This window comes from Cynocephalus volans, chromosome 8 (assembly GCF_027409185.1).
Source record: "Cynocephalus volans isolate mCynVol1 chromosome 8, mCynVol1.pri, whole genome shotgun sequence".
NCBI classification, from domain to species: domain Eukaryota; kingdom Metazoa; phylum Chordata; class Mammalia; order Dermoptera; family Cynocephalidae; genus Cynocephalus; species Cynocephalus volans.
The window spans coordinates 35,695,904-35,721,782 of NC_084467.1; the positions used below are offsets into that span (position 1 = coordinate 35,695,904).

The 25,879-nt window shown below is 45.1% G+C and overlaps 1 protein-coding gene and 1 pseudogene across 2 annotated transcripts in view; both read left to right on the plus strand.

Moving 5' to 3' along the window:
- Positions 1-1,391, plus strand: part of LOC134383231 (small ubiquitin-related modifier 3-like) — a 29,789-nt pseudogene extending 28,398 nt beyond the window's left edge.
- Positions 1-25,879, plus strand: part of ST3GAL3 (ST3 beta-galactoside alpha-2,3-sialyltransferase 3) — a 193,504-nt gene that overhangs the window by 49,622 nt on the left and 118,003 nt on the right. Inside the window, exon 3 of one of the 2 annotated variants that reach the window (XM_063104146.1) lies at positions 18,275-18,322. The exons of the other annotated variant lie outside the window; for it this stretch is intronic. Coding sequence (XP_062960216.1) covers positions 18,275-18,322 — 48 coding nt within the window. The remainder of the gene's footprint in view (positions 1-18,274; positions 18,323-25,879) is intronic. 2 annotated transcript variants of the gene reach the window in all.

Sequence of the window (25,879 nt, forward strand, 5' to 3'; positions counted from 1 at the left end):
AATGATTGAGTCTTTGGGGAATTCTGTGGGGTATTTCACAGTACAGTTCAGCTTTTCCCACTACCAGCATGGGATTCCACTTTCTTGGGTTTGCTGAGTTCTGTTTATTTGCTTTTCAGCTTCTAAACTTTTGTTGCTGGTGTCTCCTCTCCTGTTGTCTTTGTCCTTGTATTTCTGCTTTACAACAAACAGTCTGTCATTTTGGGGAGTTGGTTGGGAGCAGAGGTATGAGTGTAATAATCCAGCCTGCAGTACGTTTTTGTGTGGCCTGACTTAAGAATTATTTTTACATTTTTAAAGGGTTGTTAAGTTAAACAAAACAAAAAAACCGTATGACAGAGACTCTATGTGTTCCACAAAGCCTTAAATATTTACTAGCCATTTACAGAAAAAGTTTTCCAACCCCCAATTGAAATGTACTATTTTTAACTGGAAGACAGATTTCTTTCTTTCCAGTTTCTACAGCCAATGACCATCTTGATTTTGCAGATAAAATAAATTTATCAGGCAATCTGCTTCCTACTTTCCTGTTCCTGTACCTACCTAAACCTCTGCAGTTTGCAGGCTATCCATTACACTTCATTGAGTCAAACTGCAATGAATGGCAGAGGTCATTGAAGAACTCCTTATTACTAAATTCAGTAGCTATTTGTTTACTCTGTATTTTACCTGGCTCCTCTATGGCATTTGATAATGAGTGGCTTCTCTTCTCACTAATATACTTGAACTTGCTCTTCCTGAGATCACCATTAATGTTCTGATTGCCAAATCCAGAGGCTACTTTTCAAACCTTATCTTGACCTTTCTGTTGTTACATTTAGCATTGTTGCTGCCCATCTATATTTCTCCTCCCTTGTATTCTGTGATAATACTATTTTCTCTTAGTCTTCGCCACCCCATATCGGTCAGTTTCCAAACCCTGTCCATTCTCCCTCTGACGTTTCATCCCCTGATTTCCATCCTCTCCACCTCAGCTTTGTTTCAGACCCTGTTGTCACTAACGTAGTTTACTCCAAATCTCTCCTAACAGGACTCAGCCTCCTTACATTCCATCTGTCCCACTGCCAATAGAGTGGTTTTTCTGAAACAAAATTCTGTTGGTGTCATTAACTTTCTGAAGATGTTTATAGTGCCTTTCTCTGTTCTCTCTACTTCAGTAAAATCCAGACTCTTAACCTGGTATTAATAACCACATCTGGTCTGCTTTTCTGCCTGTTTTCACCCCTTCTCCCTTTCTCTGTCTCTCCACTTACTACTCCTTTCATTTCAGCCAAACCACCACCAATGATGATGATGATGATGGTGGTGGTGGTGGTGAAGATGACCACATTAACAGCAGCATGTATCGACAACTTAGGTTAAGTCATTTAATCCACGTGACAGACTCATGAGGTGGATTCTATTAGAGGTCCATCATCACTACAAATATGAACTGCAACAATCTTTTTTAAATTTTTTTTTTTTTGTAAGATTGGTGTCAAAGCTCATTTGCCAGCAAAATCAGACCTGAAATAATACAAATTTATTTATAGTACCATTTAGTGTAAAAATTCATTTTATAGTAAAAATATTAATATTTAATTACAGGATGCTGCCCCAAAACCTCACAGGGAGTATTAAATAATACATGATTGTGCAGCATGTTGCTTTTCTAGAATCTGAACAATTTTGAATTCTAATGCTATCTAGTTTTGAGAGACGCCTGATTTGGGCAATCAATCAGTCAGGAGAGACCCTCCCAAGGAACAACGAGACCACGGCTCCGGATGCAATTAGCAAGAGGTTTTATTGAACACACGGGTACCCGGGCGGCTCAGTCTCTCGGTAGACTGGCGCGCCGAGTAGAGTTTTTGAGCTTGTTTTATAGCAAAAAGCGCGGGTACAGAAGCGAGAAGCAAGGTAATTGGTCGGTTTAAACAAGGCCAGGGAAAAGCGCGGGTACAGAAGCGAGAAGCAAGGTAATTGGTCGGTTTAAACAAGGCCAGGGAAAAAGCGCGGGTCATGTGGGAGTTCTTGAAACAGCTGAAGGGCGCCCTGGAAACTGCTGTTGATTTTTTTTTTTTTTTTTTTTACTAGGGTATTTTTCTGTGCCTTGCGGAATGGCGTTACTGCGGCTAGCTTGGAAAACACTTCTTTCATTCCCCCATTTCTCTTGTGGGAAGCTCTAATCTTAGAGCGAATTTAGAGGTTGTCTTCGTTGTCTAGGGTCTGATATTTTTGTCTAAGGACCAGAATTTTTACTGCACTTACCCTGTCATTGATGAACTGGACTAACCTATTGATGATGCAGGGCCCGAGGGTGAACAACAGAAGGAGGAGCAATAGGGGCCCGGCGATGGTTGATAGGAGGGTAGTGAACCAAGGGGAGTTATTGAACCACCCTTCATACCAGTTTTGGTTTTTCTGGCGCTCCAACTGTCTTTTATCTAGTCTCTCTTTGAGTTTTCTCATGGAGTCTCGCACCACACCTGAGTGGTCTACATAAAAACAGCACTCTTCTCTTAGGGCCGCGCAGAGGCCTCCTTCTCTTAGAAACAGTAGGTCAAGGCCTCTTCTATTTTGGAGTACTACCTCCGATAGGGAAGTCAGCGAGTCCTCCAGCTTGCTGATTGAGTCCTGGAGGACCCGGAGGTCAGTATCCATGGCGGTCTGGAGGCTGGCTAGGCCTTGTTGGAGGTCTATGGGCCCTTTAACTAGGGCGGATGCGCCAGTACCTATACCTGCTGCGACCCCCAACCCCAGAAGAACAGCTAGGGTAAGTGAGACAGGCTCTCTTTTAACCCTGGGGTGAGGATCGTCATAGGCCTGCAACAAAGTTTCTTCAGAATGGTAATAGATGCGAGGGACCAGCTGGATCAGGATACAGAAATCTTTAGACTGATTAAAAACTGAGGTGGAGAGGCAGGGGGTGAGGCCGGTGCTGCAGGCCCACCAGCTATGGTTGGTGGGGAGCAGGTACTGATGTTCCGTGGAGGAGTTGATGGGTAGGGTCTGATTGCAAAGATGCTGATGGGTAGAGGGCACCTTTCCTATGCACGACCCGTGTCCTGAGACCTCAGTGAGGGTAAGCTTTCCTTGGCTCTCCCAGCGGCACTGGGTATAGTTGGAGGTATAAGTGAAGGCCCCTCCTAAGGAGGCAACTCCTTCATAATAAGGGGGACCCAAGGCCAAACAGAGCCAGCAAGACTTCGTGGCGTCTGGGTCGGTAGCATTTAAGGCTAGGAAGGCCCCCCTCACAAGGCCAAAGAGTCTGTCGCCCGTGGTGGGAGACAGGGTGTTCAGGACAACACTTCCCTCCAGTACCGTGGGGACTTGGCTAGGAGCCGCCGAGGGTTGAGAGATGGGCGGCGCTTCCCTCGTTGGGGAAGGGGGGTTTTTGTTAGGGGGTCCTTGTTTCGCAAGGACGGAGTTGGGGCCCACTGTCTCAGCTGGCTTGCTGGTGATCTCTAACCGAATGGTCAACTGTACGCCTGGATATCCAGACACATAGAATCCCAATCCCCAGGTTTTTCCTATTATCCACTCTTTGGATTGCCGTCCTTGTTCTGTGAAATTTATTTTAAGGGGGTTACACCAGCCGGTTTTTTCACAGGTTGCCAGTAGGGCACCCCATGATCGCTCTGTGTCATTCCATTTTACAGTTATGAGGTCCCAGGAGGACGTAGGTTGCCAATAAACAGTCCCCGTGGTTTCACAACCCCATTCTTTACAATACAGGGATTCTAGCCCTCCACACCTTCTAGCTTCTGAAAGGGACCGGCCATCCCGGGGACACACGTAGAAGGTGGAACTTGCCATTCTGGTCCTAGCCTTAGGGTAGCTGCATCCTATGGCTCCCCAGGTGATCTGTCTATAAGCGTTCTCATAGTTTGAGTCAGGGGGTCTGACTCTCTTAGAGGTTGATACATCGGTTTCTGGGATATCCCAGGACTCAAGACCGGCCGCCAGGGCACATACATCAGGTGTAAGAATGGGCCACCAAGTCCAAGGGGGCTGGACTTTCTCTGTCTTCCAGACAACGTTCCCAGTTTGGGACAGTACCTGCCAGGTGAGGGTCACAGGCTGGTGAGGGTTTTCACTCCAACTCGTTCTGCCGCCGCCGAAAACGCAGCTTAAGAGGATGATCAGTCTTTTCCAGCTCCCAAGACTCATCTGGTGCCGAGGGTGGTGCAGGCTTGAGGTGAGAAGCATGGACCCAGGCAGCGATACCGTCGACTTTTACTGCGGTCGGGGTGGTCAGCAACACCAGGTACGGGCCTTTCCACCGAGGCTCAAGGCTGCTGGGTCGGTGGCGTCTGACAAGCACTCGGTCTCCGACCTGGAACGGGTGGGGGATTGTCACGGTACCGGGCTTGTACACCTCCTTGATCTGGTCCCAGATCTGGGTCCTCACAACTTCTAAAGCCTTTAAATGAGTAAATAAGACAGGGAGAAAATTATCATTGGGACCCAATGTCCCTCCAGACTCGAGTATGGGGGGCGGTCCCCCATAGAGAATTTCATAAGGAGTTAGACCAAACTGGCCAGGGGTATTCCTGGCTCTGAGCAGCGCTAAGGGAAGGAGGGCCACCCAGTCTTTTCCACCGGTCTCTAAGGCTAATTTGGTTAAGGTCTCTTTGATTGTCCTGTTCATTCTTTCTACCTGACCTGAGCTCTGGGGTCTATACGCACAGTGTAACTTCCAATTTATCCCCAGTTGAGTGGCCAGTCCCTGACTTATCTGAGCAACAAAGGCTGGGCCATTGTCTGACCCGAGTACCTTAGGGATCCCGAAGCGGGGTAGAATTTCCTCTAATATCTTTTTGCAGACGGTCAGGGCCGTTTCAGTTTTGGTAGGAAAAGCTTCTACCCATCCGGAAAAAGTGTCTATGAATACCAGCAGATACCTGTTTCCATACCGGCCAGGCTTTACCTCTGTGAAGTCTACCTCCCAGTACACGCCGGGTCGATCTCCTCGTTGTCTCTTTCCGATCTCTCGGTAGGTTGGGACCGCATTAGTCATGACACAAGCCTGACACCGACTGGTGACCTCGCGAACTACAGACTGGAGGTTCGGGATGAGGAGGCTGGTGCGGTTTACTAATTGGAGAAGCTTTTCTGGTCCTAAGTGTGTCAACTGATGCAACCGCTGAATAAATTCTTTCCCCCGGTCAGGGGTGAGCTCTCTTGGCTCGGCCTTAACCTGGGCGGGTTCGATTAGCTCTTGAGGTTTTGTAGTTTCTGCCAGCACTCTGGTCGACAGGGCGGCTTGTTTTGCAGCCTCGTCGGCCCTCCGGTTCCCGGTGGCCACAGGGTCATTTCCCCTCTGGTGGCCGGGGCAGTGGATAATGGCGACCCGCTTAGGGAGGTGAATGGCCTCTAGCAGGGCCAAAATTTCTTCCTTGTTTTTAATGTCTTTTCCCGCAGAAGTGAGCAACCCCCTCTGTTTATATATTGCCCCATGAATGTGAGCAGTGGCAAAAGCATACCTGCTGTCGGTGTAGATGTTGATGTTTTTTCCTTCGGCCAGGCGTAATGCCTGCGTCAAAGCCACTAGTTCGGCCTTCTGGGCTGACGTACCTTCTGGCAGGCTGCTTGTCCACACCGTCCGCTTGCCATCTACGATGGCGGCCCCTGCTCTCCGCTTACCCTCCGCGATGAAACTGCTACCGTCCGTATACCAGGCTGGCACCCCGGGCAATGGCTGGTCCTTCAGGTCTCGTCGAGTTCCAGTTTCTTCGGCGAGGATCTCTGAGCACCTGTGTACTGGGGTGGCTTCCGATTCGACTGGTAGGAGGGTAGCTGGGTTCAGGATGGCAGGGGGTGCAAACGATATCCTTTCATTTAGCAGCAGGCTCTGGTAATGAGTCATCCTGGCATTGGTCATCCACCGGTCGGGGGGCTGCCGCACAATGCTTTCGAGGCTATGGGGAGCAATCACAGTCACATTCTGTCCCAAGGTTAACTTATCAGCGTCCTTGAGAAGGAGTGCCACGGCTGCAACCGCTTTCAGGCAGGTTGGCCACCCGCTAGCCACCGGATCCAATTTTTTTGATAGGTAAGCTACTGGCCGCCGCCAGGGTCCTAAAGTCTGAGTAAGCACTCCCCGGGCCACACCGGCTCTCTCATCTACGTATAGAGTAAATGGTTTGGTGAGGTCTGGGAGGGCCAAAGCGGGGGCTGACAGCAAGGCTTTTTTTATGTGGTCAAAAGCTTTTTGATGTTCCTCAGTCCAGGTAAAAGGGATGCTTTCCTTTGTTAAGGGATACAGGGGTGCAGCTAGGGAAGCAAACCCAGGGATCCAGAGCCTGCAGAATCCTGCAGTGCCCAGAAATTCACGGACCTGTCTGGGGGTCGTGGGAGCGGGGATCTTCATAACAGTAGCCTTTCGGGCCGGGGTCAGCCATCTTTTTCCCCCCTTGAGTAGGTACCCCAGATAGGTGACCTCTCTTTGGCAGAGCTGGGCCTTTTTAGCCGATACCCGGTACCCTAATTTACTCAATTCCTGTAGGAGCTTCTGTGTCCCTTCTTTGCAGTCTCTATACGTGGGGGCTGCCACCAAGAGGTCGTCTACATATTGGAGTAGCACTACCTGAGGGTTGAGGGCCCTAAAGGGGGCCAAATCTCGGTGGAGGGCCTCGTCGAAGAGAGTGGGAGAGTTCTTGAACCCTTGGGGCAGCCGTGTCCAGGTCAACTGACCTGTGTTACCTTTTTCTGGGTCTTTCCACTCGAACGCGAATAGCGGCTGGCTGCTGGGGTGTAGCTTGAGGCAGAAAAAGGCATCCTTGAGATCTAAGACTGAATACCAAGTGTGGCTGGGCGGAAGGGAACTCAGAAGGCTGTAAGGGTTTGGGACGGTGGGATGAATATCCTGTACCCTTTTATTAATTTCTCTCAGGTCTTGGACTGGCCGATAGTCATTGGTCCCTGGCTTTTTTACAGGTAGTAGAGGGGTATTCCAGGGCGATTGACAGGGCACCAAGACCCCTAGGTCTAAGAACCTCTGGATGTGGGGTCTGATACCTTCCCGGGCTTCCTTGCTCATTGGATATTGTCGAACAGCCACCGGTGAGGCACCTGATCTTAGTTCCACTACCACTGGTGGGACTTGATTGGCCAGTCCCATGCCTGCCCTCTCTGCCCATACAGTGGGAAAAAGTTGGAGCCAGGATGGGTCGATAGAGGAGGGACCTGGCTTTTCATGTAGCCGGTATTCTTCTTCTAGGTTCAGGGTCAGGCACAGTGTAGGGCGGTCTTCCCATGTTACTTGTGGGCCCTCAGCAGAAAACTGGATCTGGGCCTTTAGTTTGGTTAAGAGGTCCCTACCCAACAAAGGGGCGGGGCACTCGGGTATGACCAGAAAGGAGTGGGTCACCTGTTTATGTCCAGCCTTTAAAAGTCTCTTTGTGGTCCAGGGGTAGACTTTGCTCCCTGTTGCTCCTTGTACGACTGTCCGTCTGGACCCTACCCTTCCCAGGGGTTGGGTCAAAACTGAATGTTCAGCCCCGGTATCGACCAGGAACTCAATGGGAGTCCCCTCCACAGTCAGCGTTATCCTGGGTTCGGGGAGGGGGTCCGAACCTTGACTCCCCTAGTCATCTAGGGACAGAACTTTGGCTTCTCTGACGTTTTTCTTTCGGGGACATTCTCTTGCCCAGTGACCCTTTTCTTTACAGTATGCGCACTGGTCTTTGTCCAGAGGAGATCTTTTATCCCTAGGTGTCTTTCTTGCCTGGTTGCTCAGATTCCCTGTCTGCCTATCTCTAAAACCTTTTTCACTTACCATTGCGGCCAAAATCCTAGTCAAGTTTTTTTCTTGGCGCTTATCGCGCCGCCTTTCTCTCTCTTCTGCCTCTTTTTTTTTTCTCTTTCTTCTCTTTCTTCTTCTGTCTCCCTTTTGTGGTACACCTTTTCTGCCTCCCTCACTAAATCTTGCAAGGAATAATCTTGGAGCCCCTCTAGCCTCTGTAACTTTTTTCTAATATCTGGGGCTGACTGTCCGATGAAGGCCATGGTAACTGCAGCCTGCTGCCCCTCAGAAGAGGGCTCAAACGGAGTGTATCTCCTATAGGCCTCCATTAGGCGTTCTAAGAAAACCGAAGGGGGTTCTGCCGGTCCTTGTAAGACCTCTCTTACCTTAGCCAAATTGGTGGGGCGCCGAGCTGCCCCTTTGAGACCTGCCACTAGAGTCCGGCGGTAGACCAGGAGACGCTCCCTACCTGCGGCTGTGTTGTAGTCCCACTGAGGTCGATTGAGGGGGAAGGCCTCATTAATGAGGTTGTCGAGTTGAGTAGGGGCCCCGTTGTCCCCCAGGACATTCTTGCGGGCCTCAAGGAGAATCCTTTCTCGTTCCTCCGTGGTGAAGAGAATCTGTAGGAGCTGTTGGCAATCGTCCCAGGTGGGCTGATGAGAAAACATAAGAGACTCAAGGAGCCCCGTGAGTCCTGCTGGATTTTCAGAAAAAGAAGGATGATTAGATTTCCAATTATAAAGATCTGCTGAAGAGAAAGGCCAATATTGCAGAGGGACTAGGCCGTTGGGCTCGGCTGGGGGTCCTATGGCTCGGAGGGGTAAAATCACAGTGGAGTCAGGACCCGAGTCGTCTGCCGGACTGCGGGCACGGCGACTCCTGGTCCCCGCGGCTGGTCCCTCAGGATCGGAAATATCGGGCGCCTGGACCGGCGCCGGTCCGACCGCCTGAGGGGCCAGAGGAGGTGGCAGGGCTGCCGGATAGGGCGGGGGCTCAGAGAGAAGGAGCGAGTCGTCGGTTGCCGGGTAGATGGGGGGTCGGGGAGGAGCGGATGGCCTCTCTGGACTGGAGACGACAGCGACCTTGACAGAGGGCGGCATCCATGGTGGGGGACTCTGGGCGAGGTCTTGCCACACCACGATATATGGAACTTGGTCCGGGTGTCCCCCGATTTCCTGAAAGACAATCCTTTTAACTGCGGAAATGACAGAGACATTAAAAGTTCCTTCCGGCGGCCACCCGACACCGAACGTGGGCCACTCGGAGGAACAAAAGGTCCGCCATTTTCCCTTTCTGATTTCCCCGGACAGATTGTGAGCCCTTGCTCTCACGTCCCTCCAGTGATCTAGAGTGAGGGAGAGAGGGGTAGAGTTATTTTGTCCCATTTCGAAGAGAGGGACCACGACACAGAGGCCTATCAGGAACAAAACAAAAAGAAACCAGAAACGGCGGCGAGATCGAGTAGCGTAGAGACAAAAGAAGGAGTCAGATGGCCGAGCGCGCCTCTCTAGACGCGGCAGTGGGATCAGAACATAATGATCCTCTCCTGAGGGGTCCACCAGGCGTCCCTGGTCCTCCCCTGATCCTGGGACGTCTCCCAGGATTACCGGGCGGTGAGCCCCCGAACACGTCTGTTCGCTACTCACACGTCGCTCCCAGAGCGATCAGCCCGGAACAAACTGAAACCAAAATGCGCGCACTCAGAGGGACAGTCAGAGTTACGGAGTCAGACACAGAAACGAGACACGGAGCGATCGCTGGCCAGCTTACCTCCCGTTGGTGGGTCGGTGGTCCTTGGGTGGGGGTCTGATCCCGGACGAGCCCCCAAATGAGAGACGCCTGATTTGGGCAATCAATCAGTCAGGAGAGACCCTCCCAAGGAACAACGAGACCACGGCTCCGGATGCAATTAGCAAGAGGTTTTATTGAACACACGGGTACCCGGGCGGCTCAGTCTCTCGGTAGACTGGCGCGCCGAGTAGAGTTTTTGAGCTTGTTTTATAGCAAAAAGCGCGGGTACAGAAGCGAGAAGCAAGGTAATTGGTCGGTTTAAACAAGGCCAGGGAAAAGCGCGGGTACAGAAGCGAGAAGCAAGGTAATTGGTCGGTTTAAACAAGGCCAGGGAAAAAGCGCGGGTCATGTGGGAGTTCTTGAAACAGCTGAAGGGCGCCCTGGAAACTGCTGTTGATTTTTTTTTTTTTTTTTTTTACTAGGGTATTTTTCTGTGCCTTGCGGAATGGCGTTACTGCGGCTAGCTTGGAAAACACTTCTTTCAGTTTCAGGGATTTCAGAGAAGAGATTCGCAGTTTGTACAACAAGATTAAGTAGCTTGCCCATAGTCAGATGGTGGGGAAAAAACAGAGGAGTGTGGATTAGCACCATGGCAGCTGACTTTGAAGCTCACACCTTGTCTGCCATGCCATGCCATCAGCCATATGCAGTCCCTGCCCTTGCCTCCTGTGGGTTGCTGGCTTTTGCCCTCCCTGTTCTCTCAATGTTTAGCCCTTACTGACTTCCCTTCCATTTCTGTTCACCTTTCAGTAGCACCCTCAGTTCCTTCACCCCTTTGTCCTCCTGAAAATGTCCCTCAGTACCCAGTCCTGACTGAGTCTGCTGTCTGTCTCTGAAATCATACTCTTGGGCTGTCCTTTTAGACTCAGTAAGACTAATCAGACTGATCGACCAGTTTCAGACTGTGCCCTGGTCAGTGCTTGGCAATATTGCCTTTTTCGTTTCCTTTATCAGCTCCCTACCTATTTCTAGGACATTTGTATTAAAACTTTTTCCATGTCCCTGAAGTCCAAACTGCATCCCTGCCACCTCACTCAGTGTCAGCACATGCCTAGTTCTATTTTCATTCCACCTGCTTCCATTGCGCACACGGGTTTGTAAGCAGTGCCACCCTTCCCCCACTTCCCACCACGCAGAGGACAGCTCCTAGTAGAATTCCAGCTACTCCCAGACTTGCTGGTCTCCTTGTGGGAGCTGATGCCCTGGGAGGTGTCCTGCTCCTGATCCTCAGCCAAGTGTCTTTTGTCTCCTGGAATGACATGGCAGTTTCTTCCTCAATTTCATGGTGACTCACCTTTTAAAAATAGTCTTTGATGTGTCAAAGCCTTTTTTGAAAGTCTAAACAGATTGTATTGACTGGTTCCCTTTGTCACATGCATTTTTACCTCCTGAAAGAAACCCTAATATATTAGTTAGGTATGATTTTACCTTCCTGAAACCACACACCCCACACTTTCCACGCTTCAGTGCCTTTTCTTAGCTGTTCCCACCCTACCAGTGTGGCCTGTCCTCTACGGTCATCTCATACCAGCTCAAATATTATCTTCTCCACATTTCCCCAGTTTCTCCCAGCGAAAATTCTCCACTTTGCATCTGAATTCCTACAGCGACTCCTCTAGAGGCTCGCAGTATAGTTACTAGTATCTGTCTGTTATCCCTCTGATAGTTCATAAACTGTTTGATGTCAGAGACCATGCCTGATTTTTGTATACTGTCTCTCAAGCTTAGTGAGAACTCTGTGTTTGGTAAGTTAATTAAGTAAATCTAAGGAGAAACTTGTTGAAATAAGTCTACAACATCCTCAATTTCCACTTATTCACAGCTGAGTCATTGCAGTCAGATCAGATCAATGTCATTGTACTGAAACTGTTCCTGCTAAAGTAAAAAAACGCCTTCCCAGGGAATAGTTGTTAGTATCTTTTCAGCTCTTGCACCTCTCTGCCACATTTGCATATTCCTTCCTGTAGTCAATTCTCCCCTCCTCTGGCTTCCTCTCTCCTGCTGCTCCCGTCTTTGTTTCACTGTTTTCTCTTCCATATTCCCACATCCCCTTAAATTAATGGTTGTTTTATTTTCTCTCAGACATTTTTTTTCCTGTATGTATCTTCAGGAATCTCATTTACTCAGACTTTGTTCTCTTGGGATTGGGGTTGAGAGGGAAGAAAATGAGTTGCTAAGCCTAGGGGTTAGATCCCTCTAGGATCTAAGCAATGCAGGAACTAGAACAAGAAACAGGTGGCTATGTGGTCATTAAGGTATCAGTTCTGAAAATGGACCAATAAATCCAAAATATGAGAGCTCTTTCATAAAGCTAGATTGGAGGACACACCTTAGGCCCACATCCAAGTGGGGTCTCTAGTTGTGCTTGGACCTCTTACTCCCAGCCATCAGGAAGGCAGAGAGTACCCCGGGATATTAAAGCATGAGGCCTAGAAGGTAGAGAAGGGGAGCCCGCTTAGACTGTAGACAGCTCCAAGACAGCAAGAAGCATGAGAAGAATCTCGACTATAGGCCAGGCCTCTTGGGAACTGGAGAAGAGGCAGACCCCCAGGCCTCAAAGAAAGGTGATCCATGGGACAGCTGATTGCTACAGAGACTGGAACTGGGAGCACATTCGGAATCTAAAGCAGCTCTTCAGGTCGTCTTATTACCCTCAGCAGCAGGATTGTGCATCTCCTCCTTGTCAATCCCCCAGCATTAGTCTCTTTCCCCTAAACTATCTTTTACTCTGTTGCCAGAATAATCGATTTAGTTCCCAAATAGCAGCCATAGTTTATGTTTAAAAACATAAATCAGATTCTGTTTCCCCTGGGTTTTTTTTTTTTTTTTTTTCTGACCGGTAAGGGGATTGCAACCCTTGGCACAGTGTGGTCCACACCACACTCAGCCAGTGAGCGCACCAGCCATCCCTATATAGGATCCGCACCTGCGGCCTTGGCGCTACTAGTGCCGCACTCTCCTGAGTGAGCCACGGGGTCGGCCCCTGTTTCCCCCGGCTTTAAGCAGGAGCTTCTCATTGCTATTGAAATATAGTGCAAAGAAAAAAAAGAAAGAAAGAAATATAACGCAGATGTCCTTCTATGGCTATATGGTCTGCGGATCCAGCTCCTTTTTTTCCCTCTGACCTTATTTTCCACCCTCCTGCTTTCTGCACTCTGTGCTCCAGCAGCACTGGCCTTCTCTCTTCCTTAAATGCAGCAACGTTGCTGCACTTGCTTTTCCTCCTGCCCTTGATCATTTCTTAGCTGGCTCCTGTCTCCAGGTCTTGGCCCGTCTGTCACCTCCTCAGAGAAGCCTTCCTGAAACACCCTATCTAATGGTGCTTGTACTGCCCTTGGTCTCTATTACATGGTGTAATATTCTTCATGCCTCTTATCACTGTCATAATTTTTTTTTTTTCATTTTATTTGTTTACTTGTTTTTTTAATCTCCCTGACTAACATAGAAGTTCCTTGAGAATAGGAACATTCATTGTATCCCTATGCCTGGTGTGTAGTAGTTGCTCAATAAATATGTTAAATTAGCGAACTGTGAGATCTTCCTCATTACTCTTTTTTCCATCCCTGTGTATCATGCTTAGCTTTATATGTGTTTTTATTTTACCTGTTAGGTAGTGAGCTGAGGAAACAGTTTTGTTTTGTTTTGTTTTTTCCCATTCTTACCTCTCTAGGGCTTACACATGGTGGAAAGCAGAATATATGTGTTGAATGTGTACCATGATGGGTGGTACCCCAAATATAGCTCATTCACTGCATAATTTGTGCTTTGGAAACCTCTCCGATGGCTAGAATGACTGAGTCCTATTCTTCTTCATACTCCCTTTATATTTCTTTTATCCCTCTTCAGAAACCAGACACAGGAAACATCTGACCATAATAAAAGATTTCCAGTAAATTCTAGGTTTCCTCATTGAACATAGTCATGTACAGCAAGGCTCTGTTGTACTTTGGTCTGGAATTCTGTTTGGTCACTCAGCACACCACATGGCTGCCTCTGGCCTGGAGCCTGGGAAGCTTGAAGTAAAAATGACATATTTGTTAGCCTGAGAAGGAGAAGTCTGGATATTCTTGCTCTGTTTCTTGCACAGCAAACTTCACAATTTATTGAATACTAAGTTTTCCCATCAACTGTCAAAGGGGTTTATAACTGAAATATTCTTACATCCTTTAAAATAAACACAAATAGTGAATGGCCAAACTATTTCTGAAGTCTGTGCCTTTAATGCTCAAAGCAAAATTAAACTTATGCAAAACATGAATATGTCACTAACTTCCTCTTGAAACTTCTACAGTCTCACTTGCATCTTCTGAGGTTTAAAGATGTGTGCCTTCGGAGCATTCCACTACCATTGGAAGTAATATTTTTAGACTTTGACTTTTTCTTTCCAGGAAGACTGTCACCTGTTTGGTGCTTACCCCTTGCATACACTTATCACACTTCATTTTTATCTTATGCACCTACTAACTTGTCTGTCTTCCTTGGCTGGAATGCAAAGACTATCTTGTATTTGGCTCCATATCTCTAATATCTGGCACAGGGCCTGGCACATAAGAGGCACCTGATAATATTTGTGGGAAGGAGGGAAGAAGAAAAGAGGGGAGGGAAAAGCCCAGTTCATTTAGGGATTGAAATAGTTGAGATATATTTAATTGGCATGAAATAGAAGGATGATCTTAGTAAGTAAGAGAAAAGCTGGACAGCTTTTCAGCATGTACAGTGAATAATGAAGGCAGTCAACAACCTTCCATCCTTTGGCATCAGTGAATTAGAGGTTAAAATCCTAGAGCTGAATTAGAAAGTTCTCTTTGTAACTTTTTTTCCCTCATAATACAAGTAACACATGTTTACTGTAGAAATTTTGTATAATACAGAGAATGAGTATCACCTATAATTCTACCCCCAAAGACAACCACTGTGAACATTTAATCTTTTCAGTCTGAGTTAAGTTTTAGCCTTTTTTCTTTACATTTACATTGAAAAGTTTAAAAGACATTATATCAGGACTACTACTGATTACCAAGAAGGTAAATTGAAATTGGAAAAATACTTGTCAACTACAGTAATTAGAGATGCTTTTTTTATTGTTGCTCATCTAGGCAGTTAGCTCCTCCTTAGCTCCTGATCTTCTCCAGGTGAATTTGATCTCTCACCTAGAAAGCTGTTAGGGGGCTTTTCTTATCCCTCCTGTGCTGAGACTCTGTGTTGTGAGCACTTTTAGGTAAGAGGAGGAGGCCAGGCTCAAACCCCTGAAGCTTCACAGTACAAGGACAGCACAGGGTTGACTTGAACTAATGAGAGTCAATACCCAGAATGGATTTTTCCCCCCAACTTGTGAAATATCACTCAGATAACATCACCTTTGAGAAAGCAAGGACATTTGCTAGTTTCTTAGTTTAATAAACATAATGACCACTTTCTAGGCTTCAAAGCCTAAAAATGAATAAACAATCCTTATCCTCAGGGAACTTGCAGTTTAATGAGGGAAAAAAGAGAAGTAGACAAGGATTATAATGCAGTATAAATAAATGCCATAATAGAAGTACAGTGATGGCCTAAAGAAAAGAGTGAGCAGAACAGATCAGAGAAGACTTCAAGAAGAGGGGATGTTTGAGTTGGGTTTTAATGGAAAAGTGGGAGGGTTTTTTTATACAAACAGGCAGAGAGAACAGCATGTCCAGTGTCTGAAGACATGAAGGCACGTGTCTCTTTGGGGAAATATAAGTAGTTTGGCATATATGGGACACGAGGTATATTAGAGGTGGCAAATGAGGCAGAGTAGTGAAGACCTTGAATGTCCCAGCTTGAACTTTATCTTACAGGCCATGGGAAGCCACTGAAGGATTTTAACCAAGAGCAAAGACACAGTCCAATATACTTTTTGGAGAAATCATTATAAAGAATGGCTGGAAGTGGTCTAAGTTGGAGGCAGGGGTGTGGTTAGGGGGCTATCTGAACAGTCCCAGCAAAGGGGCATAGATAGATACCCAGAAAAGTGAATCCATAGAGAGAGAAAGTAACTTAGTGGTTGCCTGGGATGGAGGTGGGGACAGAGAGTGACTGAATGGGCACAGGGTTTTTTGGGGGGTGATAGAAATGTTGTAAACTTGGTTGTGATGGTGGCAGAGCTCTGTTAACTTTCTAAAAATCATTGATTTGTACACTTAAAATGAGTGAATTTTGTGGTGTGTAAATTATACTTCGATAAAGCTCTTTTGAAAAGGATGGGAGGCAGGCTTCCCTCTTCATTGAGATGAGACAGATATGAGAAATGTTGATAAAGTAGTAGGGTTTATAAGATTGTATGAGTTTGGATGGTCACCTGTCTGTTCATCCGTGTCCTAACTGAGCCTCTACATTTTGGAAAAAGATGGCAGCCCTGCCTTCTTACTGCCCTTCACTGGTAGTTCAGAATATCTGCCTCTGGATGCTTATCGGAAACCACATCCTCCAGCTCTCTGCTACCTAGTTCTTAGTAAACACATGGTTGCAAGAAAAAATATTTATGAAGGATTGCCTGAAGGATTTGTGGTCCATTGATTTCCTGTAGGCACTGTTATTCAGCAAATAGTTATTGAGTGCCACTTGTTGTGCTGGTAATGTACCATTGAATAAAGTAGATATTCACCTGCTTTTATGGAGTTCATAGTCTAGCAGTGGGAACAAATGTTATTTACAGTTATGGTAACTATTATGTTGAGTGAGATGTGCAGTGAGAGAAAATGACATACGAACTGAGCTCTGAAGGATAATGCTGGGATAGGTGTGGCTGTGGACACTGGTTTTATATGCAACCTGCTGGCACTTCTTTGTAATGAGTGAGCCTTTTGAATCTGATCCCTTTTGGGTCTGGGGTCTCTTAAGTCATCTTGGTGCCCCTTATAATTGTTTTTATTGACCTGTACATTGGCTTTATGCAATCATTCTGCATTGGCTCATGTTTTAAGAAGAAGCCATACAAGATTCACAATTACTTATTATAGAAATGTTGTAGGAGATACAATCTTCAACATCATAGAGCATCCCCTTTAGTAAGACGCACAAGAGAAAGTTCTCTCTGATCACTTATATTAGCCCATTTCTGTTGCTTATAACAGAATACCTAAAACTGGGTAATTTATAAAGAAATGCAATGTATTTCTTACAGTTTTGAAAGGAAATCCACAGTCCAGGGGCACTTCTGGGTGGCAGCTCTCTACAGGGTCCTGTAGCACAGCAGGGTATCACATGTCAAGAATAGGAAGAGCTCTCCCGTGTGCTCCTCATAAAGCCACCAGTCCACACCCATGATAGCTCATTTCTCCATCAATGGATCAATCCATTCACGAGGGCACAGTCCTCACCATCCAGTCACCTTTCAAAGGCTCACCTTTCAAATATCATAATCAAATTTCCCACCTCCTTTTTTTTTTTTCCTCTGATAAACTCCCAAATTTCCCACCTTCTTAACACTGTTAACAGTGGGGCTCAAGTTTCCAGCACATGAACTTGTGGGGGACACTTTTGACCCATAGCATCACTATATAGTATTTGCTTTTATGTTTTGGTCTTTTAGTTTCTCTGAAGCACCAGGCTCTGTCTTGCTTTAGGTCTCCACACTTGTCTTCCCTTTGCCTGTTCCATTCTTCTCGGGTTTGGCCCTAACTTAGCTTTCAGCTGTTTATTCAAGTGACATTTCTTCAAGGGAGCCTTCCCTGTCCAGCACCCACTCCCCTTCCGTACTCAGTTTGGTTCCTAATGTACATTCATAGCACTCTCTTCTTTTTTTGTGTCAGTTTTTAATTAATTAATTTATTTTTTATTTTTATTTTTATTTATTTATTTTTTTTCTGGCTGGACAACGCAGGGATCAAACCCTGGACCTTGGTGTTATCGGCACCACATTGTAACCAACTGAGCTAACCAGCCAGCCCTTCAGTTAAATAATTTGTTCTTTGGTAACTTTTTTCTTTTCTAGACCGATGGCAGGAAGATCTTTAAGGGTAGAGACTTTGTTTTTTTTGTTTGTTTGTTTGCTGCTATATCTCAAAGTCTTAGTGTAGTATCTTGCCCACAGTACAAGCCCAATAAATATTTACTGAACGTTTGAATGAATGAAAGAATGAATGTAGTGGGTACTGAATCTTGTAACTGTTCACTTTCTCCCTTTTCTTTAGCTGTTTGGAAGCTCAAGCCCTCCTTGATTTTACCTGCAGTGTTTGTGTAGCTCCTCATGGCATGCATTTTGTGCACTAACATTTCCCCCACTATATAATATTTTTCCTTTCTTTGACTGCCCCATATTTTTATTCCAGTGTACACTGTAATTTCCTCTAGGCCTCTTTAAGTCTTTTTTGGGGACAAAATAATAAACGATGGGTATGTGAGTAGAAGAAAGAGAGAGGTCAAAGGGTAAATGTCAGTGTCTTTAACCAGATGCAGGAGGGAAGTTTTACTTTGCTTTGCTTTAATTTATTTTCACTAGGAGAAGGAAAAAGAAGTAAATTTGTCTCCTAATCTGGCAGGAAATGCCTCTGAAGAATTTGGGGCCTGTCTCTGCCCTGAGATGTTCCTCCCAGTGGCAGGAGGCAAGGGGTGCTGGGTTGGCAGGGCCTCCTGGCCCAGTGGACGGGTGGGCATGGGCCTGTGGAGGCTCTCTGTACAGCTGAGCTCCATCCTGGTTGACTCTCCCTTGGGGGAGGGTTTGGGCAGAGCCAGTGGGAACTTGTTTTTACTGTAAGAAGGAGAAAGAAATGAACTTGTCCTCTTGTGTTGCAGATTCAGCGGTTCTCTCCTTTGACTCCGCTGGACAAACACTAGGCTCAGGTACCAATTCTTCCCCTTCTGTCATCTTTTCAGCACTTGACACTGGCCATATTTTTAGTGGCAACCAATGAGGTGGTGGTTTGGTGAGGAGGGTAGTGTAATATCTCTGAATTGTGGGGAAATCTCAAGAAGCCTTTCTGAGGACTCATGGTCCAGGAAGCAGAAGAGAGATATGACATCCAGAAGACCTTTCCCGTTGCTTTAAAAGTGTGCACTGATGGGCTGTAAGAGATGTTCCTTCCTCACTCAGAGTTATCCAGGTTCATATAAAAGGATATCTCTTTTCTGTGCACATATCCTGTCTCAGGGAGACCCCAAGCTCTGGGAATGCTGGAGTAGATAACCCTCAGGGCTCTCCAGCAGCATGCCAGGCTGCTGAGAGCATCCCAGTTTCCTGAGAACTCTGTTGCATGTTTGCTGTCCTATCCCATATACTCAAATACAGACCTCCTGCAGGAGAGGTGTAGCACACTTTACTGTGCACTCGTGCCAAAATGCATGCAGGCAGACACACTCCCTCTTTTCCCTGTGTGTACAGGCTACTCAAATTGGCACACCCACCCCTTTGACCCAGATTCACCCAGGCCTAGTGGAGCCTGGCGCTCCTGTGTCTGAGGCAGTCTGCCTGCTCTGCACCACTGTGCTTATTGGCAGTGCAGGAAGAGAAGCTGCTTTGATTCTTCCACTTGTTGCCACTGGGTCCCTAGGGGAGCCCCAGAATGACTTTACTTTGGAGAAGAGCATCTCTGTGCATCAGTCCTGTTTTTAGGTGAAGGTGGTGGGCATCATACTGTGGGTGCTGCCTGTGAATACCAGCGAGATTTTGCTGGCTTGTTGAGGGCAGTTAATCCATTTTGCTGCCCTTGAATGTGATAGATTAATGTTTCACACAAGAGACATGAGGTTCAGGCAATTGTGGTAGAGTGGACAAGAAAAATGTTCAGAGAATATGATCACAGCTATCACTATTTACTAAGGGCCTACTATATGCCAATACTGTGCTGAGCGCTTTATATGCCTCTCAGTTATCCTTCACAATCACTTTGATATTTCTAATTATAGATAAAAAACAAATGCCCAGAGATGTGAAGTAACTGATCAGGGCCATTCATCTCTGTCTGACTCTAGAGTCCTTACCATCTTGCTATCTCATACCTTGTATGCTTGAGGTGCCCCCCACCTAAAGGCAGGAGAAGTCACTTTAAGATAGAGTGGACAGAGAGTTCTTAAATAGAGCCAGAAGTTGTATCTATCCATATAGAAAAATATTGATTATTTTTATTGCATTAAAGTTAAGAACTATTAATCAAAAGACTCCATTAAGAGTGAAAAGGCAAACCAGAGTGAAAAAATATATTCACAACACAAATAACTAGCAAAGGACTTGTTTCCAGAACAAAGAACTACAAAAATCAGTAGGAATAAAGAAAAATTCCAGTACTAAAAGGAGCAAAAGACTTACAGGCATTTCACAAAAGAGGAAATCCAAATGGCCAATAAACCTATGAAAAGATGTTTGATTGCATTAGTAGTCAGGGGGATGCAAATTAGAATCACAGTGTGATATCACTACACACCTACCAAAGAGCAAAACTTGAAGAGCTAGACAATTCCAGTGTTGATAAGGATGTGGTGTAGTGGAAATTCTGAGTCTCTAGTGCTTGGAGGGTAAATTGGTACAACCACTTTGGGAAAAACTGCCAGTACCTAGCTAAATTTGAATATACACAAACCCCATGACGTGGCACTTCCTCCTCTAGGTATATTCCCTACAGGAATGGATGCTTATATATACCAGGATATATGTGCAAGATGCATGTATAAATATGTTCACAAGGGTATTGTTCATAATTGTCAACAACCAAAACAGCCTGAGTACTTTACAGCAGTAGAATGAATATGCAAACTGTGTTATATTTGTATGGAAAAGTAAAAATGAGCAAACTATAGATAGATGCAATAACATGGTTGAATTTTAAAGACTTATTGTTGGGTGAAAGAAGTCAAACAAAACAGAATATCTACTGTGTTTTTCCACTTACATAAAGTTCAAAACAAATGAGATAAACCATATTTGTTTAGTTGCAAGATTCGGTATTAAAATGGTAAAGCAAAGCAAAGCGTTGAATTCCACATTAGCTAGGATGGTGGTGTTCAAGGGGCCTTGAAGTGTTCAAGGTGTTGAGGGATGAGCACATGGGAGCTTCTAGAGTGCTGATTTGTTCTTTTTTGTGACCTGATTGGCGTTAAATGGGTATCCATCTTACAGTAACTCGTTAAACTGTATATTTAAGTTTTATAGGCTTCTGTATATATTTGTTACATTTCACATTGTTTTGTACAAAGGGCATAATCTGAGTTGTCAGGTATGGGACAAGCTGTTCCTAGGAAGAGAAAGGTCAGGAGGCAGCACTCTGGATTGGGCTTGCCTGAATAGAGGAGGAGGAGGGGCAGCTGATATCTATGGAATATTTGTTTATTATGTGTCAAACAGAGTTCTAACCACTTTTTTTTTTAAAGTTTATTTATGTATTTAGGCAGTTGGCTGGTACAGGGATGGAATCTTGGACCTTGGTGTCCTCAGCACCACACTCTAACCAGCTCAGCGAACTGGCCACCCCTGAATTCTAACCACTTTTACATTCACTGACTCACTTAAGTCTCACAGCAATCCTTTCAAATAGATACTGTTGTTGTCCCCATTTTTCAGGTAAGGAGACTGATGGACGTAGATGAGAAATATCTTATCTAACTTCAAATAGCAAGCAAAGGCACAGCCAAGATTTCAATACAGGCACCCTAGACCCAGAGTTCTTATTCTTAACCACATAGTTCTTGCTTTCTCTATTCTTGTGAATTTTCAAGGGGATTTTGGTCATCAGCCTCCTTCAGTCTTAGAGTTATGAAATTTAATCTGCAAATAACTATGGACCATGGGATAAGGCTCCTAGGTTTGCACATGGTTCCTGATGAAAGCTGGCAAAGAATGAGGATTCAGATATTTTTCTGCCTAATTCCCTCTTTGTGGAGAACAGGTTCAAACTGATTTAAAGTCTGCTTTAAATTAGGACTGATTCTCAGTTTACCTAGCATTCAGTTTTCCTGGCTACGTCTATGAGGTTTCACACCTACCTCTCCCTTAGTCATGCTCTCATGGAATATTTGAAAGGTGCCAGCAGGTTTGCTATCTCATGCTTTGCATCAGTCCTAAAATGGAATGGTAATGAGAAAGAGCTGGGCAGAGGTCTTCGTAGTGGACACTTTGCTATTTTATTTGGAGAGAATTTACATAGCACTGGGCATACCACATTGTCAAAAAAGTTTTAGAACCTTAGCAAGATAACGGTGGAATTAATCCCTATTTTGTGTTTAAAAGTAGGAAAATAGGTTCCAGTTCCAGATAAGATGTAGTGAGCACACCCACCATATCTCTGTCACCAAATGCAGCTAAAGGCCTGGACAGAATGCATTTAGCAGCTATTTGAGGACTCTGTAGCATGAATAGTAGCAGACAGATTGGGGAAGAACACCAGAATTCAATGTATTACCAAACTTGTAGTGAATTTCCTGTTTTTCCTCCAGTATCCCAAGTCTTGGTCTCAAGGCAGCCCAAAACCTAGCATTCGATACTAGGGCACAAACAGAGAGCTCTAGGAAAAGATCACTAGTTATTGCTGTGGAGTGGGGAAAGTGTTCCTAAAACTCAGACAGCGGGGGAAATCCCAAGGGTTGTTTTTTTCTTTTCCCTGTTCCCTCATGTCCCAGCACCAAGGCACTCCCACAGTGGTCGTGGCAGCAGTTCCAGCGGCAGCTGTAAGGGCCTTCAGGCCTTTACCTAAAGCTGAGGGAGGGGAACCTATCTCTCTGATTAGAGGAGCTGGAGTCCCAAGAGGGTGGGGTGCAATTTTGGTTGCTTTTTTCTGTCTCTCCGCCTTCCTGTTGCTTGGCCCCAGATTTGGGCACAGTTCAGGAAACTCATGGCAAAAAGTAGTAACTAAAGCCCCAGCTTTCTGGCCAGAGGACAAAGAATGGGAAGCCCAAGGAACCAGAAAGCACAGGAGAGAAAATAGATAGGGAGGAAGAACTCAGGAAAGCAACCCCATAAAGTTACTTACGAACTTCCAGGCAAACCTGAGCTGTCCTTGCACGCATCTGATTCTACACAACATACCGAAGACTTTCAGAACTGAACTAAGGGATAGGTTATTGCCCAAACCCCAGACTGGACATTGAGTGGCACACACAGAGGATTCATCCCAGTAGGCTTTGAAAATGGAACTGATATTGAAATCACAATCCACAGAAGGCTGGTCGGAACTTGCTGCCTGAACCCAATCTGGTTGATCGTCTGCTAGCACAAAAATAACATTCTCCACTGGATTTGAACAAAACCTAGAGACTCATAACATAGTGTTCAAAATATCCATGATACAAGCCAAAATTAATCATCACATGAGGAACCAGGAAAATCTAAACTTGCACGGTAAAAAACAATCAACAGATGACAATGCTGAGATGACACAGACATTGGGATAGTCTGACAAAGACTTTAAAGTAGCTGTTATAAAAATGCTCTTAAAAGTAAGGCAAACACGCACACTGTTGAAATGATGGAAGGATAAAAAGTCTCAGCAAGAAGATATAAAGAAGAACTGAATAGATAAGAAAAGAAAAATTACAGTAACTGGCATTTTAAAAACTCACTAGTGGGGCTCAATAACAAAATAGAGAGGACAGAGGAGTGAGTCAGTATACTTGAAAATAAAACAATAGAAACTATCCACTTTGAACAACAGAAGAGAAAAGACTTTAAAAGTTGAACAGAGCCTCAGTGACTGTGGGTTAGAAGGTGACCAGAAGGTTTGCTACCTGTGTCACTGGAGCCTGAGAAGAAGAGTGCAGTCCAGAAGAAATAGTTGAAGGAATGAGGGCTTGAACTTCCCAGATCTGGTGACCAAGTGTGGTTAATCCTGGGGATGGAAGGCTGGTTCAACATTCAAAAATCAATCAGTGGAATCCACCATATTAACTGTATAAAGAAAAAAACTTACACGGTCATATCAATTGATGAAGAAAAAGCATTTGGCAAAATTCAATTCTATTCATGATAAAACCTCTCAGCAAACTTAGAAAGGAACAACTTCAACCTGGCTGATATAGGGCATCTACAAAAAACCTACAATAAACATCATACTTGATGGTAAAAGACTGCTCTCCCCCTAATATCAGGAACCACTCCAGGAAGTCCTAGCCAGCAAAGTAAGAAAAAGAAATAAAAATCAAGAAAGAGAAATAAAAAGGATATACATTGGAAAAGAAGAAATAAAACTAACCCTCCTCATAGATGACATGATTGCCTACACAGAAGATCCCAAGGAATCTACCCAAAAAACCTCCTAGAACTAGTAACTGAGTTCAGGTGACAGGATACAAAGCCAGAACACAAAAGTTAATGTGCTTTTATATGCCAGCAACGAACAAATGAAAATCAAAATTAAGAAAAAAAAATGTATTTACAGTACCTCCCCCAAACCAAAATACTTATGTATAAACCTAACAAAACACGTTAGGATCTGTTTGCTATAATTGGTTTCTCTCCCATTTTTTCTCTCCTATCTGCCCAGCTGTGCAAGCCACAAACCTAGAAATCACCTCATCCTTCACTCTTTCCCCCTTTTTGTATCTTCAAAAATGTATCCTTATCCAGCCACTTCTTTCTAGCACCACTGTCCAAGGTACCGTCTCCTCTCCCTAGAATAGCCCACATCTCCTAACTGCTCTGTCTGTGCTCATTTGTTGCCTCCCAGCAGTCCACTCTCCACGTCGTAGCCAGAGCAATGTTTTAGAAACAAATCAGATCACGTCTTGTTACTACTGAAGTCTCTCCAGCAACCTCACAGTGCGCTTAGAATAAAATCCAAACTCTGTGACCTGCGAGGCCCTACTTACTGTCTCCTTACGCCTCCAATTTCACGTTGGTTCATTTGCCCCTCACTCACTGTCCTCAAGCCTCATGGGCATTCCTGCTATTTCTTGAAGATGCCAGGTCTCTTCCTGCCTCGGGCCTTTGTACTCGCTATTTCCTCTGCCTCAATTGCTCTTACCTCCTGCTTTGTGTGACCATCTTCAGGACTCTGTACCAATGTCACCTCCGCAGGAAGGACTTCCCAGACCACTTTATCTAAAGTAGTCCACTCCCCTGATGCCCAGTTCTCTAAAAAAGTATGTCTTTATCCATTCTTAGCATTCATGCCTCTTTCAAACCATCTGTGAATTCATTTGCATACTGTCCATCTCCCCGACTAGTATATAGGTTTCATTTGGCCAGAGACCTTGTCTTGTCTTGTTCGTCACTGTGTCATTGGTGCTTAGAACACTACCTGGCATGTAGTAGGTGCTCAGTACATATTTGTTGAATGAAGAGTAGAAAATTAGGAACGGTAATGTTCATCACTTAATAATGAGTGCTTAAGGATTAAATAAATAATGAATATCCATGCAATGGAATACTGTGCAGTCAGTAACAATGATGATGCAGTTTTATTTCTACTGACATAGAAGATGTCAAGGATATTGTTGAGTGAACAAAACAGGAACAAACAGCACGTACATACTGAGGCCTCACGTAAGTGAAATTACATATGTACATTCACACACATATTTATAGAAAGAGAGATTTCTGGGAAAATAGTCACCAAAATGTTTGCAGTGATTAACTTTGGGTAATAGGGATTTCAAATGGTTTTTACTTAATTCTTTATAAGTTTTTTTTGCATTTAAATTTTTATATTGAGCACGTGTTACTCTTACAACTGGGAAAAGATAGTTATTTTTGTTTGGAGAGGAAGACTCTTTTCTTTTGTTTAATAATTGCTTGGTGAGTGTCTTACTCCATTCAGGCTACTTTAACAAAAATACGTTAGACTTGCTAATTTATAAACAACAAAAATTATTTGCTCACAGTTCTGGAGGCCGGAAAGTCCAAGATCAAGGTGCGAGCAGATTCATTGTCTGGTGAGAGTCCGTTCATCATAGATGGTGCCTTCTGTGTGTGTCCTCAGATGGCAGAAGAGACAAATAGGCTCCCTCAAGCCTCTTTTGTAAGGGCACTAATCCCATTACCTAATCGCATGACCTAATCACCTACTAAAGGCCCTACCTCTTAATAGTATCACATTGGGTATTAGGTTCCAACATATGAATTTTGGGGAAACACCAACATTCAGACCATAGCAGTGAGTATTTATACCTTGTCTGCCCTAACTAGGTTATAAGATCCATGAAGTTTAGGGTACAAACTACAGATTGAGCCATTTTTTGCATTTCCTGTGCCAGCTGCTCTGTTGACATGCTATCCCTCATAATCCTCCTACAGCTTAGTGCAAGATGCCCTGGCATGGACTGGACACACTTGATGTCATGAATAAGATTGAATTCACTGCAGTACTCAGCCCTAGACATCTGTTATTTTTCCAGGACAGAGGAGAAATGGCTGCAGTGACCTCTTCGGCTGCAGGACAAAGGGGAAATGGGTGCAGTGACCTCTTTTGCTACCTT